Raw genomic sequence first — 16269 nt, 5'->3', positions numbered from 1 at the left:
TTTAAACTTACTTTAAAAAGTTAGTTCAGTCTGTTTCTTCATCACTGGTCGACAGGGCTTTTGTCATTGCAAAAGAAGGAGCAGCTTCCTTTCTCGAAATCAATTATATGTTTTTTAGCATAAAAGCTGTATTTACAGAACACATGACCTTCCAAAATTTCTGGTAATATACCACATCATTAAACATCGATTTTAGGGAAAACAAGATTTTGTCTTTCCTCATCCACAGAAGAAATTTACCTATGCATGACAGACTGCATGCAAAAGTATTATGTCAATACACAGTTATGGGTTTGTTTAGGACAGTCACTGCATTCTAGGAGTCTAATTGTGGCATGACCGTACCAAATTAATAGTACACCTCATTGAGAACAAGACATCTCTATCATCTGCCTGTAAAGGAAAATCTTAAATTGTGTATCTTTCTATCCCTGCAAAATGAAAGGAGGGAAAAGAGGGGAAGAAGAATGGGGAAAAATTAATGTAGTGAGGAGTACATGCCAGACAACATAGTGTCCATTAGCAAATTCTGTTACATACTTAGGGTTTCTAAGAGGTATTTCACTACAGCACCTGTCAGAAATACTCCCTCTACATATCTTTGGATTTATAGAAGATAAGAGAACCCATACCTTCCATTTTATGAAGATCATATCTCAGAATTCCTGGTTTGGGCTTTTTCATAGCAAAACTAAGTAGATCTATGTATGTGCAATCTCTGCAATGTTTTATTTGCAACGGTCGCATTATTAATACTGTCAAATTGCTAATGTTATTCAGGTGGTCTTGGATACTTCATAAGCAGAGTTCCATTTGTCTTCCATGCAGTGTCCCTTCTTACATGAGGCACAACTAAAAGAAGTGCTGTTTCATTGTATCATCAGGTCAAAGGCAAAGCTGGAAACAGAGCCCTGACCCCAATTCTAGTCCCGATTCTGTTTCACCTAACCCACTCTAGAACCAATGCAGCTATGGTTTTAATAATCTAACTAATTCCGTAGTCAGTCCTTTTCTGCTGCAAAAAGGGTTTTACCTTTACTTTTACCATAAAAGGATAGACTGGAACCCATTTCTGTAAGTGAATGTGTGTGATTCACTGGAAGTGCGTCAAAGTCCTAAATGTGTGTATAGCTGAGCTCATGGGGTTCAGAATGTACAACAAGAAGCAGGAATAGAAGCTCCCCAGTCCTGTACTACAAAAACAATCTCTGAAACTCCCAAGAACTTCCTAGATCTCTTCTGCAAGGGTCCTTTTAACATTTTGTCTTTTATGAACAATTCACATGGGGTGGAAGAATGCATTGGCTGTAAATTTTCAGGTGGCCAACATATGCTTACATATGCACAAGACAAACTTTAAAACTCATCCTTGCAACTAATAGTTCACAAGTAGAAACTTTGCAGATGTCTGGAACTGTCTTCAGAAGTTTACAGTATTTAGTAATGTGGAATGCTTCAGCACATCAGAGCATTGAGTGTTGCATGTTAGAACTGGAGAATCTGAAGCAGAGTAAATAAACTTTCAAATTCACTGCTACTCTCTGAGTTTGGGCAGAAATACAAACCACAGATATGACTCCCAGTTGTAACTGCACTATTAAAAATGTCTGGGGTTTTACAGTGAGCACATTGTGGAGTAGAAAAAGAGTGTTTCAAGGCATTCAAGACATCTCTTTCATTTTATGTTCACTGACTTATATGTTGCTTTCAGTGATTTTCTCTGTTCTGTTTTCTGCTGGTGTGCCTTTGAAGTCACAGGCTCTTTCCCATCTTTCCTGGCAAACAGAATGAGCACGAAAGTCAAGCTTTTGTCCCTATCAAATACACTTGTTCTAGGAGTCAGATAATGCTGGGGTTTTGATGCCTTTTTTGAACTTTGTAAGCTTATCTATTTTAAAGGGCGTGTGATAGAGTGAGAATGCAGGCTGGTCAAAACCAAAACTTCCCAAAAACTCTGGCTACCTAGATTCAGGGTTTGTTTTTTTTTTTTCCTTTCTTTCTCTTTTTTTTCTTCTTTCCTATTTTTCTTTTTTCTTTACTTTTTTCTCTTTTTTAAAATTTTTATTTTATTTATTTATTTTTCTTTTTTTCTTTTTTTTTGTCTTTATTTTTTGCAGTGTTCTTCTGGCATATTTTTTTCTTACATATTGCTATTTAGCCTTACAGGCGGATAAAAGCTGAGTGATTATTCACTGTATCTGTATATAGCTGCAGGGTATATCTACAGAGCAAGTGTGAGTTTGTGGACAGAAGAAAAACCTTTCATCTGTGGCCAACCTCTTGGCATTAAAACAAGGCTTTTAATATAAATTTACACTTGTTGATAATGCAGTTTTTAAATAGAAAAACCCCAAAATGCACAACCCTAATGGCAAAGGTTTAAAGCTAGGGCTTCCTCTTGCAGAGCTTGTAATCCTACGTGTATGATGTAGTCCATATTGAGATGTGAACTTTAAATCATAAAGCAGATAAAGTACAACTGCTGCAAGTATGTGAGAATATTCTGGGCTGAGAGAAGTGCTTGGCTCAGACATGGTTCACTGAAGCAAGCAGAGGTGTTTTCAGCAGGGGAGGGGGACCCAAGCAAGCAGTCCTGGGAGGTGATGGCAAGCAGTCAGAGCATCTGTGCTGCAGCTGGAAGTTGCTGCAGCCTGTTCCATGATGTGTGAGCTCTGGTATACCTGACATGTGTACAAAGAGCTGTACTAGCTGCAGGTGTGATTCATCTCACCTAAATGATGCATTTGGAAGTTAAGCATCTAAGACGAGTAAGATAAAGCACCCTCTCGAAGTGTTTATTGACTGGCACATAAAATGACTTAAATAACTTTTAGATGCCTAAGTTAGATGAGATGAACTTCATCTTGGCTAGAGGAACCTGTGTGGGACTGTGCTATGTGCTCAGGCAGCAGATGCATATTGATGCCTCTGTGTCACTTGTTTCTTGCAGAGTAGATTAAGAAGTGGTGGTAATATGCTTGTGTCTTTTGACATCATACTTACCTTTGTTGTACAGACACAGCTCATAGGACAGCTTGAACTCTAAATACTAGCATTGTATAACCATTATAAGACCAGAAACACCAGTTTTTGCAACAATAACGCTATTAAATTAGTTTTTGATATAAACTGGTTTCTTTTAATGAATAACCTTGCATAGTAGTTTATACTTATGCTGCAGCTTCTTGTTAGTGTGACAAACATAAAGTGCAAGTGTTTGCAAGCTCACTGCTTTGTTGTCATTTTCCAGAACCCAACATACAAGTCATGTAGTTCAGAGGAAATGCAGTTTTTAAAACAATCACTTGGTCATTTCAGCTGCTGTTAGAGAGGAGCAGATGCACTTTATAGCAAGGAGTGCAATGCTGCTCTTAATATCAAAAGAAAAGGGAAAAATTGAGCGAGTAGAAAAAGAGTGAGCTAATGTAAATGTCAACATAATAGCACCCCTTAAACACTGTATCATAGAAGAAATTTGATTTTTACAAGGCTAAAATTTATTACTTGCCCATTACTCTGCCCATACTGGTCAGAGAGTTCAGTCAGTCTGAGCTCAAGCAGCTGTATTCTGATTCAGCTTAAGCACAGCCAGGTTTAATGAGATGTTTATAAGGAAGAAATAGCAAAGGATGGATAAGCTTATCAAAAGAAAGCATCTTCAGGGATTATTTTTTCTGTTTTCCTTTTTAAATGGCCAGACTTTATCTGAACCAAAATCAGAGTTAGAAACAAGGTCTTTTATGTCCCAGAGCCTCTTTAGGGACAACTAAGGCCAGTTTAGATCTACTGTGTGATCCACTTTGGGCTGTTCTCAAACATCATTTTACTTGGGGAGAATTTGTTTTTGCTTGAGACCACCAGGAAGAGTGACTGGCAACCTGGTACAGGCACTAAAAATCTATCACCTTTGCTGTTTGTCTTCGTCTGTAGGTTTAGGTTATTAATTACAAGCTGTCGAATTACATGGTCAGAATTTTAAAACTTGAATGGTATTTATATATTACATATAAAATACTTTAATGGTATTTTAAATGGTATTTTATAGACATATGGTAGTTATTGAGATAAAGTTTGAAAATTATTGATTTTTTCAAATGAGGTGCCAATCCTACAGTGAACATGCTGCAGCTGTTCTCTGCACCCGTACAGACATATCATTATCTTTGTGTCTGAGAATTTCCAATAATTGAGACTAATAAGATTATGTAGTAAGAGGAGAAGAGTTGAGAGATTCAGCTTCTGAATAAACATCAATAATATTCCATATCCAGTGCTTTCTACACTATGAGTAAGGGAGACGGTGAAGGAAATGCTTTTCATTCAGTTAATGCTACTGTAGGGCTACTAATGCAAGGACTTCCTGGCTCATCAATTAAATATTGAATTTGTCTTTTGGACTTCGCTTATCTTCTAATGCAATTCCTGTCTTTATTTTTTTTTTTCAGTCCACTCAGTCATCACATCTTATTTTTAAATTGTACTGTACATTTTTTTATTTTAAACATTGAAGACAATGATTCCTTATTTGAGGTTTCTTTGTGTTTTCATTATGTTATATAACATGAAGTTTCCGCATGGGTTTTTGCAAAAGAACAAAACATAGCTTTCTGTTCTTAACCTCTCTCTTCTGATGATGGATGCAAATAACTTTTATGAACCTTAAACCACTGATATGAACTGGGAAATAAGAATACAACCTGAAGTCATACAAGCTTAGATGAGAGAGACTGAAAATACTAATCAACAGGAAGCACAGCATAACAAAATTCGGCTGGAGGCGGTATGTCAAATACACCACAGCTATGACCAAGATACAGTATCTGACCAGCCACTGAGTACCTTGACACACAAAGAAAATATTTTCCTGGAGAATTACTGTTGGAAACAACAAAAATGCCCTTGTCCAGGCATCATTGCTGCTTTTCTCTGCCAAGCTCTTTACTTATTCTAATAAAAAAAATGCTCATTGCAGTAGAGCAGAAGTACCCAGAAACTTTTGGGTTCTTACACCTGAAATGATAGAATTCCAAGCTGTTGGAGTGCTTATGTTAGGTAGAATATCATGAGACATCACTTTCCTTGAAGAACTAGCTATTTCATGCTGAGGTATTCCCATGCATTATTTTTTAATAACTGTTTAATAACAATTAGTTGCTTTCCCTATATGTTTCAAAAATGTTGTTTAGCTGATGTGCTGAGTGTGTGTGAAGACTATTGCCTTTATTTGTTACGTTTTCTTTGAGGAAGTGAATGGAATATTCTTGAAACATGCCTGTTTGATATAAATCCTCTAGATTGCCATGAGGAAATATGAAATATAATTTCTCCTTTTCAACTCTAGAATCTCCACAGCGCTAAGCCTCCACACCCAGGAATTCAAGAAGGCTTTATCCAGTAAACCTGGCATCAGCCTTGGGTGAAATAATAGCATAGTGGATCTGGAGATCAATAGCTAAAGAACAATACAAAGAAACTGATCAGTGTGGTCTACAGAAAAGTGAGTTTAACAAATAGTCTGAAATCCATCATTTGCCTGTTATGGTATAGCTCAGTAAGAGGGCATCAATATCCTTTAAAGATACTAAAAAGATGAAAAAATGTGGTTAAGAATCACAACCATATTGAAACCTAAAGGAAAGGAGAAGCAGTCCAGGTACAAAGGCCCCTAGTACAAGAATGTACCACCTAAATTAGTGAAGATATTACAAGAACTGCTGAAAGGAAGCATAAGCCACACAAAGAGACTTAAATTTTTCCAGTTTGTGCAGTTACCCTTTGAAACAAACATGTTGGATTCTCCATCTTTTTATGGCTGAAGATCAACACTTGACACCTTACCACAAGTTATACTTCAGAACCAAGTTTTGGGCTCAGTGTAGTGATAAATGGCTGATATTTATTGATCTGTAACATAATGGTGAAAGTAGAGCTAAAGGTCAGATTAATTTGTGCAGTTAATACATGCTAAATGCTCTCCACACCTCAGGTCTCTCCCCAAAGAAACATTTGGCAAAGTACTAAAAGGCTGGGGGAAATACCTCTCTGGAGACACTCAAAAACTACCTGGATGAGTTCCCGTGTCACCTGCTCTAAGTGACCTTACCTTGGCAGTGAGGTTGGACTGTATGACCTCCAGAGGTCCCTTCCACCCGTAGTTATTCTGTGAAAAAGCATGAAGTCTTTCTGTCACCAATTACATGAGATAAAATGAAATAATCTCACATGCCAGGTTACTTAGTGATTCTGGTTCATGACCTGGGGGCACTCAGTGAGTAGGATTCTGTGGTGGGATGTTATGACATCCACAGTTCACTAAGTTGTTCGCTAGCTTGAGATGCTAAGACAGGGTCTCCTCTTTTTTATTATGTAATGTTTGGTATACCTGTCATGCAGCTGCATCTCACGTGAACTCATGTGGAAGTTAAAGAAACAAAGCAAGGCTTGGACATGGCTGTAAGAAGAACTCTCCCTCTTGTCTTCTTTTAGTAAGGATGTCTGGAAAAAAGGATTGCGATAAGGAGGGTTGCTCTGCTCTTGAATTGATTGATTTCAAGAATGCTTTGGAGCAGTTCCAGAATCTAGTTGAAAAAATGATCATCCAGAAGACCAAGGAGAGTTCAGGCTCATATACTAATGATGGTGAGAGAGAATTTGGATGGAAAAGTGTAATTTTCACATGGAGAGAACATACCATAGAGAGATGAAAATCTCCTTCAAATTAATGTTCTAATTGCAACTGTTTGATTTTTGGAGGAAGTAGATTGTACTGTGAAAGTTCTTTTCTTCCTCCTGTTAGGATTTCTGGCCAAATTATAGGGCCATGGTGTCACTCAGAAAATATAATTGATTGAGTTGCCACATATAGAAGTTAGCATGATGCTAACTTGTTTCCATAAAAGCACAAACTTGATGAATTGTGTAAATACAGTTACTAATTGTAAATAATGGGGGTAAAATTTTGCTTTTCTCAGTGCAAGTGGCTATTGCTTCTTAAGAGTATAAACTTTATCCCACATACCATTCAGGTTCAAAAAAACCCAGATCAGAATTACATAAACTAAGGGAAGAAAAAATAAGTGAGAAATTTTTATCTATTCTTTTATAATCTGTTTCCTGTCATGCATTGCAAATTAGGTAGTTTTGAAAGGAGCAAATATCAGGACTGATTTTTTTTTCTTTTCAAATGCTTTAGTGAATGCAATGTGAGAAGCTGTAACTTGCATGCGATTGGTATTGAAGGAGAAATAAAACCAGAGGTAGGGTGGGTAAGGAAGAAATCTGTAGCTTGCCAGTTTAAAACTGTGTGGACATTGTTCCTCCCATACAGATGAGATAGACTATGAGAAGTTCCATACAACAATACAAACGCTTTTTGGTCCAACAGTCAAGGATCAGAATGTTCAGGCTTTTTTCAGGAAGGTTATGAGCAACCCTAATGAAAGGCCAGAATGGCTTGAGGTAAGGATTTCTAAAGTTTTCTTGAATATGAAAACCTAGTTAGAATTTTAAATGGTGAAAGTATTTGTTGATTGTGTGTTGTTCATGAGCTCCATGGCATAATGCGGCACTCACTTGTTATTTATCCTAGCTGCCTGAAGCCTGGGTGTGTTCAGGTCTTCAATGAACTACTTTTGTTGAACTACTTCAATTATGTGCGTTTTCCTCAGACTTCCTGACAAAACACAAAATCTCTTATGACTACAGTATGCCATCTGTGCTCTGAGGATACATCTATCTTTAGCTAAACCTTCAGAAATGCTTCCTCTTTTTCTTCTTTCCTCTCTTTTCTCTCACCTCTGCTTCCTGCTTTTCTCTTTCCCTGTTCACAGCATAAATCTGGCCCTTACTTTGAATATGAAGCGTTAAAGGTAGGGCAGCATTTTAGTAGAATTTTTTAATCAAAGAATTCTGCATATATTATTTAGTCCTGTAGATGAATGAGGTATTTGTAATAATTTTTTCAGTCTGTAATGGTGGTAAATAGGAAATCTTTGTAAAAAGCATGTAAGAATGAGGTAACTGTGAAACAGTAGATCCAATTTACCCTCTTTGCAACTGTGTTCACATATCTGAAGGATTTCCTCTGCCAGAGTTGCAAATGTACTCTGTGTTTAATATCCTTTCCTGGATTTTTAATCTATCCATTTGTAACTTATTTCTGAATCCATCTAAAAAATTTATCTCCATAGCACCTAGTTTTTCATATTTTGTGAGAAAGTCCTTTGTCAGTTTTTTTTAAACATGGTGCTCCTTTTTTTTTTTTTTACGTTATGAGAAATGAACACTTGCTCTAGAAAGGTGTCTTATTAAGGTATTTCCCATGGGTACTGTTTCAGGCAACTGTTCTATAAAAATTACTGATTCTTAGATTGTTAGAGCCATCATTTATTACTGCAAGACTTTTTTGTTAGTTTCTTACCCGAAGACAGAATTGTGCAGAAAGGACATAACTCCCAGCACACGGTGACTTTCTTATGACAGCATCGGAGGCATTGTATATATGACAAATCCTTGCTGGACTTTAAGTCTTATAGCAGGTTATTAGCAAGTGACATGAACTATGAATTTGTCAGCATATATACGTTTTATGTTACTCTGGAACATCATGCTAATATTGGAATCTTGAAGATATCCAACACCTGTTCCTTACATGCTATCAACAATTGCTGTCAGGTGATTTCCTAATACCATCCTAAAAACAGTATGTTCAGCCATTTCTATTTAATACCATTCTGTATGGGGACATTTCTGGTTACCACCTTTCTTAACCATTGTTTTTACTTACAGTGTCACATTATTCACATTATTGCTCATGTCAGCCATTAAACATTTCCTTCAAGGAGGGCTTGGGTCAAATCTGGTAAATTGCTAATAGTCTGAAGGGTTGATTGTCCTTTGTTTACAGTAGCAGAACAGTGGCATATTAGTTTCTAAGAGAAGTAAGGGAAGCTCTGTATGTTTTCTGGGTTGTGGATCATTTATTCTATAACCTTACTGAGTCCTAATGCACTCAGACTAGTAACCAAATTACATAATTACATAAATAATTTGGCTACATAATTACACAAGCAGTCACAGTATGGGGTGTAGTAAAAGAGATTAAACCCTTTTAGTTTCCTTTTGAAATCCGTGCGTGATTTCTTTGGGATAAAATTCCCCAGAACCCTTTCTATGAGCACTTCTCAAATTTTACCAAGTGTGAGCTGGCTGATGACAGTCTTTTAATATGGCTTGCATATAAACTTTCTTGAAAAACATGGATGTATGATAGCTAATAATCGTGTATATGGAAAGGAGGGAGCTCGTCATGTTCAGTACAAATGGAACGTTGTCAGATGGCAAAAAAAGGATTTTTTAAAAATTGTCTTTATATTACATTTTTTTGAGCAAGTGAGAATCTACATATCTTTAGGTAAAAGCTGTTCTGTGTAGGTTAAACCACTATGCTGCATTGAAAGTCTCAGTTTATAAATGTGAAGTTGTCTGTTTTGCCTGCCTTTTGCTAGTTTTCTTTTTTTCCTAGATGAGATTGGTAAAACTAGAAAATGAAAATTGAGTATGGTTATTTACAAAGCAAAACTGTACTTACAACTTTAAAAAAATGATGGGCTGTATTCCTATAAGCCCTGTGTAAACTGACTTCTTTACAAACATTGAAGAAAGATTGTGCCTGAGTATCAGGTCTCAGAAGTCTAAAGTCATATTGACAGCTAATGGTTAAAGGAAATAATACTAAGGTACTCAAAGAATATTAAATTATTAAAATGTGAGATACCTATTTGACTTTATATATGTATCTTCCAGAAGTAGTTTTGCAATAAATTGTTTGTTTAGTTCTATTTTGTTTTGTTTAGATTTTTGGCTGTTTCACGGGAGAAAGTGATGGCTTGTCTTCCCCGTCGAAAGAAAGCATGGTTTTGCTTGTATCTGAGAAACAGCAGATTACTCATTCAGGTGGCATACCTCATCTTACATCAAAAACTATATTTTTTCTAATGCAGTGTGCTTCTCACTTTCTTGAAAGTAGAGTGATAATATCATATGTCTGTCTTTACTTATTCATGCTTCTTCTTCTTCTTCTTCTTCTTCTTCTTCTTCTGTATTCCAAAATACATGGGTTTTTATTAAACATTTGACACTCACTCCACTGCTGCATTTCCTAGTTCTCCATATTCCTAAATTATTTTGAAATTCTGAATTTTTCTGAAACAGACTGTTTATTTATGCATTTACTCATTGTCCTTCTGTATTTTTTGAAAATATGGAGGAATAACTGGCACATCCAGAATTATGGTATTAATGATATTTAAATTGCAACATGATTAATTAAAATGAGTGTGGGATAATTTATTATATATTGCATCACTACCTTGCATATGGTACCAAAATATATTTCAGGATGAGAAACTGTTCTTACTATTATAATACTATTTGTTTGTGCTTTCCTTACTAATATAGTTATAGTTGTTTGTGTTTTCCATGTCCGTAAGATGAAAAGTAATATATTGCCATTGACAGTTGTCAAGAGAAAAGATGTGATCAAGGGTATAGTGAAGGTGCCCCTTCTGCATTTCACAGTAACAGCCTCTCAAAGAGGAGTGCTAACCATGTTTAGCAAAAAGGTAAGTCTAAATCGAACTCTTTTATTATTCCATTAGGCAGTACATCAGAAAACTGAGTGGACTCTGATCTAGCATTGAAATTTTCCCATTGAAAAACTACATATCTTTCTTAACAAATGAACTTTTTTCTTTATTGTTAAGTACAGTAGGAAATATTTGGAGATCAATTCTTCAATTCAAGTTCTTTTCAATTATAAACCTACTAGACAATCCACACAAGTTGATAGATGGTAGAGATGGCTAATAATAGACATTCTTCATAGAAATTCATTTAACAGAAAATAATCTGCATTTCTGTTTAGAAAAGGTTTCCCTAAATAAAAAAAAAATGCTATTGGAATTAACTTTTAGATGTAGAGTGGAAATCAGAGAATGAACTGTTTTCTACAGCTACTGAAAATATCTAGAATGGACAATGACAGTTGCGTGCAAATACAGCAACATCTAGAAGCTTGAAAGTCATGAGTTTTACAAGTCTGCATGACACTGGTGCATGTTAGCTCCCTCATCAGTGACATGTAAGGAGATCTGTACCATTATAAGTAGAAATTCAGGCTTAAGATTCTGTTAAATTGAAGTTTGCGAATAAATTTCCCAGATGATTATATTACTATTTAGTGGTATGCGCCTGTAGATGCTATGGAATGAGATGGAATGCGTCATACAGAAACCCAGGCTATCACACATATGTGCTCATTGGTGCTTTACGTTTGTACAATTTTAAAGCAACCGTTTTCTTAAAAGTTATTTCAGGCAATGCAATAAAACTTTAAGGCAGCACTAATGCTTTCTAGGGGTTCTAGATAATTAGTGCATAATGCTTATGACAGGATCATTTAAACCAAGAAAGCACTCCTGCAGATTATTAAATAACAAAGCAGTACTGCAGTTTTGGTAAATACTGAAACAATTTATTTGAAAGCCTGTCCTTCAGAGCATTATCCCTCTTATGTACCTATGAAAATTAATTTCCCAAAGTATAAGTCTAAAAATAGTTCTTCTCCCTACCCCCCCCACCTGCCCCTGCTATTTTCAAGTTGAATTGCTGCCTCCTCATAGCCTGGACTGATGTTATCTGACATCAGTGACTGCAGTGTAAATTATTTTATACCCAGCTGTTTAACACAGTGAATTAGGGACCTCAATTAGGAAACTATGTTCTGAAAATTACTAAGGCATTACAACAGCCCCAAGATGTGTCAGGAGAGGATTAGATTGCATATTCGGAATCATTTTTTTATCCAAAGGGTTGTCAACCGTTGGAGCTGCCTAGGGAAGTGGTTGAGTCACCAGTTCTGGAGGTATTCAGAAGATGTGTAGATGTGACTGCTGGGGACATGATCTAACGGTAGACTTAGCAGTGTTAGTTTTACAGTTGGACTTAATCATCTTAAAGATCTTTTATAGCCTTAATTATTCTATGATTTTGTGATTCTGTTTGAGGGCTTTGCATTGCTTTCCGCAACAAATGTGGGCCTAATGTGACTCAACACCTGTATGCAGCTCTACACCACCAACTATTTCCAGGTTACCCCAGAATATGAGACACTTACATTTCTCAGGTTCTCAGACAGATACTGCCTTGACCAGCCCATGTAGCAGCAGTCAATCTTAAGGACCCATTTTAGTTACTGTAGATAAAGCCAAGTCTGATACTGTCCATGGATATCCATCTCTTGGTTAACAATACTCTTAAACTCTGCTCAAAGGCTATCTATGATGACACCTGGCATCTCACTTCTATGGGAAGAATGACTTTGATCCTAGCTTCTTGGTTTATGAAATGTGGAATTGCTGGGATGGGTATGAGGTGCCATTGAATAATTACTGATCAGGGGCAGGGGCAGGAGGAGGTGAAAAATCATCTGTGGGTTTTTCAGAAGGGAAAAAGTTGAAACTGCTTTTGAAAACTTAGTAGTTTTGTTAAAGGATGTAGAAGATAACCCTTTCTCTGCTGAATGATGGTGACACTTTATTTTGAACCACATGTTACACTACCAGTAGTTATATTTGGTGAAAGATTATCTACCAATGAGGTTATTCCTGTTTGCAGCCTGAAGTGCTGCCTCTGCTGGGATTTTGCTTGCACTAATTGACGTGGCACTGGGCCAGCATTAGCTTGGGTTTCTGTATGACACATCCTATTTCTCACAGGAGCTGATACTGTTCTAGATGTCAATAACCATTAAAAGCACAATTTTATCAGAAGACCAGCTGATCTGTACTCTCTACGTTGTAGAAGTTAGGGTTCTTTACTGATTTTGCTCACTTCAACATCTCAATGTAGAAACCCCAAACCAAACCAGAAACTATGAAACAATTGTGAGGGAAAGAGAAGTTTGAAGTTCTTCGCAATATAAAGGGGAACAGACAGCAGGCAGGTTAAGGATCTTTCTCAGATCTTAACTGCCTTCTCTTTCAGTTAGCAATTATTGTTCTGATCTGCCTGTGAAGAGGAGAGATGACTTTGTTTAGACTTTTATTACCTTGTTATTGTGACAATATCTTTCTTGATATTTCAGATGAAGGTTCTGGCAACCATCGATGTTGAAGTAAGTTATTTATTGTCTCCTTGCTGTTAAATAACTTTAAGTAAAAATCAGCATGCATTAAATTGAAATATTTAGAAACTGAGCATTATTCTAATGTCACTTCTAACTTTGAGACTTCTGCATGTTTTTTCATAGGGTGCTGTAGGTCAAATAATTTCAATTTATTCCTTTCAGTTATTGAAACAATTGAGTAACTTGATTTCTTTCCTCTGATAAATGAAACCTCAAATAAATGCTTCTTTTTCTGTCAAATTATCCTTAACCCATTACCTTGCCAGATTTTTTTCTTCTAAAATCCGAAATTTCAATTGTTACTGTAAAATGTAAATAAGTAGAATTCTAAGTTTGTTAATGAAAAACAGTTCTACATTTTGCTAGGTAGATGATTTGCTACACAGTGTAGCAAATCCATTTACCCCAGGGGCATCACTGCAGATTTTAGTTAATGAACTTCTTTCAGCTGACCTGTAGACAAGAGACATCAGTCTTAGCAAAGTGACGTGACCCCTTGTCCTAAAAGTCAACATAGGCATCATGTACCAGGAGGCAGTGCGTTTTGTTGGTTCTCTCTTACATATTGTGGGAGTTCTACAATGCAACAGAAGTACTCCACAGCAGAGGCCCTACCACTCCAACTCAGAAAACAGCTCTGGGCCTGAGTAGCATTTAATTTACTGCAAAGGCTAATCTGACCTGTGGAATCAGTGCCGAGAGGTAACTGTAAAAAATATTCTTGAGACCAGTTGTCTTTTGGAAACTTTGACTAGAATGAGAGCTTCTCCTACAGTAGTGCTACAGGAGTGAATTTTAGTCATTCCTGCTTTGCTTGTGGGAGCCACTTTCCTCAGTTCAGATATGCAAAGGTAGGGTATCCCTGGGAGACGCCAAGGGAAAGAAGCTGGAAGAAACTGGAGTGCTAGCCCAGTTTTGCAGTGGGCTGCAGGGTCCCTTTCCTTTCAGAGCACTAAGCACTTGTCTTAAAATGATTCCTCAATGAATGTGAAGGGTTTTTGCTGCAAAAGTAGGACAATATTTGGCAGCTGTGGCAGTATTAGGCACCATTGAAGGACATCTTTGCCATAAAACGTGTGAAAGAAGGGTATGTTTAATATAATGGTGTCTTCAGTATAATTGTGCAATACCATAATTGTTAGGATTGAGATTACAAACAAATACAATACTAAAGATGGTAGTTTTAGTATCTGTGAGCATCCACTTGTTTCAGCTCTGCATCAGATGTCTGTGGGCTACCCTGATCTGTCACTGTTGTTACAGGCCACACTCCCATCCTTCCCCAGCTGAAATGTTTCCACTTTTTCAGCCTTTCCTAGAGACAGGAAGAAGTAGGTTAAAAATAGTTTGGATTCCTCTCCATCTTTGGGATGGAGAATCATTGTTCTTGGGGATCATTTGATCCATTGAGATCATTACTGCTGAACATGACAGTCTCTACTGTAGAGTTAAATCTTTCAGGGGAAAATCTTTGGCTTCCCAGGGACATTTGATTGACTGGGGAGCTGACAGTTGGTGAAAAGAAAGGAGAAACCCATGCCCACAACCTTATGAAATCCCTCTGACTCTGTGTCTGAAGGATTTTATGGTATTTTTTTATGTCATTCTACTTTTGTTGAAGTTATTATATTCATCTCTTTTTTTGTATCAAAGTTATGAAATGTTCAGATGGCTTAGTTAAAAATTTCCCTTTTCTGCTTTGTGCTCTGCCTTGTCTTATGATGACAAGATGGAATTGGAATTTTTATCTAATATTCTTATTTAGGTGTTTGCATTGAGTGGTCCTGCCCTTCCTCAATTTAATTTCTTCTCATCTTTCCTCTAACTACTGCGCTGAAAAAAGAATTGGAAGAACTTTTACTGGACTAGAGGTTCCTGAACTTTTTTATGGTTATTGAAAGATTTTGATGCTTGTAAGACATAATATTTTAAGCTATGCTATTCTTTAAATATAAATTCACAAATTGAAATGAAATAAAATTCTGGGTTTTTTTGAGATTATAAATACTGCTTTCCAGATGGTTGAAATGTATCATGCTATTAAATTTATTAACCTGGGGATTCCTTGAGAGATTTATCTTTACAATTTGGTCACAGTTTTTCTAATGTAAAGCATACTTATAAAAATGGGAGCTTTGCATGTTAATACCATTTATCTAAACATTTATTAAAAATCAAAGCATAATATCATATATGAGTGTAAATCATCACCTACCATGTATTTATTAAAGATACGGTGAACAATGCTATTTGAAAACTTCAGCACCCCAAATGATCATAATGTACAACTATGAATAGTAGCTTATGGTTAATATCTAAATAGATAAATAGAGAAAGATGACTTTACCTTTCAGGGCTTACATTTCAGTTCTTCTGATCTGCAGTAATAACAGTACATTCCTATCTCACTATAATTATGCCATTTTCAACTGTTTTAACATCATCATCGATACTGTCATCAATAGCTAATTGATGAAGCTATATATTTGTGTGCATCTTCCTGCCAATGAAGTAACGTACTGAACTGAGGACTTATTCAGAGATAAGTTATCAGACTCCAAACGTTCTATCCATTAACAAACACTGATGTGTGTAGAGGGTGGCTTACAGATTGCAACAATCCTTACACTCCTATACTTTCTTCCATTTGGTGTTCTCATTCTTGAGGTGTTTTAGAGTAGAGACCCACTCAAGTAGAGTGGCAGAGGTCTTGGCCCTGAGGATATTAAGCCATAAAGACTGAATCACAGGAGTGCTAGAAATAAAATCCAGTGGACTGCAGCCATCAGAACTTTCCTAGCATTGTGCTGGTATAAAAGGAACATGAGCTACAGGTATATTTGTTACAGGGATGTTATGGAGAACATGAAACAACTTCAAGAAAAATTGATTTAATTTCTTGTTGAGATTATGTGACTGAGTGAAGAGTAGAAACATAATACACTTAAAACTCTACAGTATTTGGCCTAGCACCACACAGCTTTCTGTTTTAAAGTATGACCACTGGAAAAAAAACAGTAGGCTGCACTGACTAACAATTGTCCAGCTGACAGATCCCAAAAATAGTCAGCATAGAATCATTG

General features: G+C 36.5%; 1 protein-coding gene across 1 annotated transcript in view; it reads left to right on the top strand.

The window, feature by feature from the left end:
* Positions 1-6491: 6491 nt before the first annotated feature.
* WDR64 (WD repeat domain 64) overlaps positions 6492-16269 on the top strand; it is a 51129-nt gene continuing 41351 nt past the window's right edge. Inside the window, exons 1-5 of the mRNA XM_062488940.1 lie at positions 6492-6639; positions 7328-7458; positions 9855-9954; positions 10519-10622; positions 13145-13174. Of these exons, the coding sequence (XP_062344924.1) occupies positions 6492-6639; positions 7328-7458; positions 9855-9954; positions 10519-10622; positions 13145-13174 (513 nt within the window). The remainder of the gene's footprint in view (positions 6640-7327; positions 7459-9854; positions 9955-10518; positions 10623-13144; positions 13175-16269) is intronic.

Source organism: Cinclus cinclus, chromosome 3 (assembly GCF_963662255.1).
Source record: "Cinclus cinclus chromosome 3, bCinCin1.1, whole genome shotgun sequence".
Taxonomy (NCBI): domain Eukaryota; kingdom Metazoa; phylum Chordata; class Aves; order Passeriformes; family Cinclidae; genus Cinclus; species Cinclus cinclus.
This window is presented reverse-complemented; position numbering and strand designations above follow the sequence as displayed.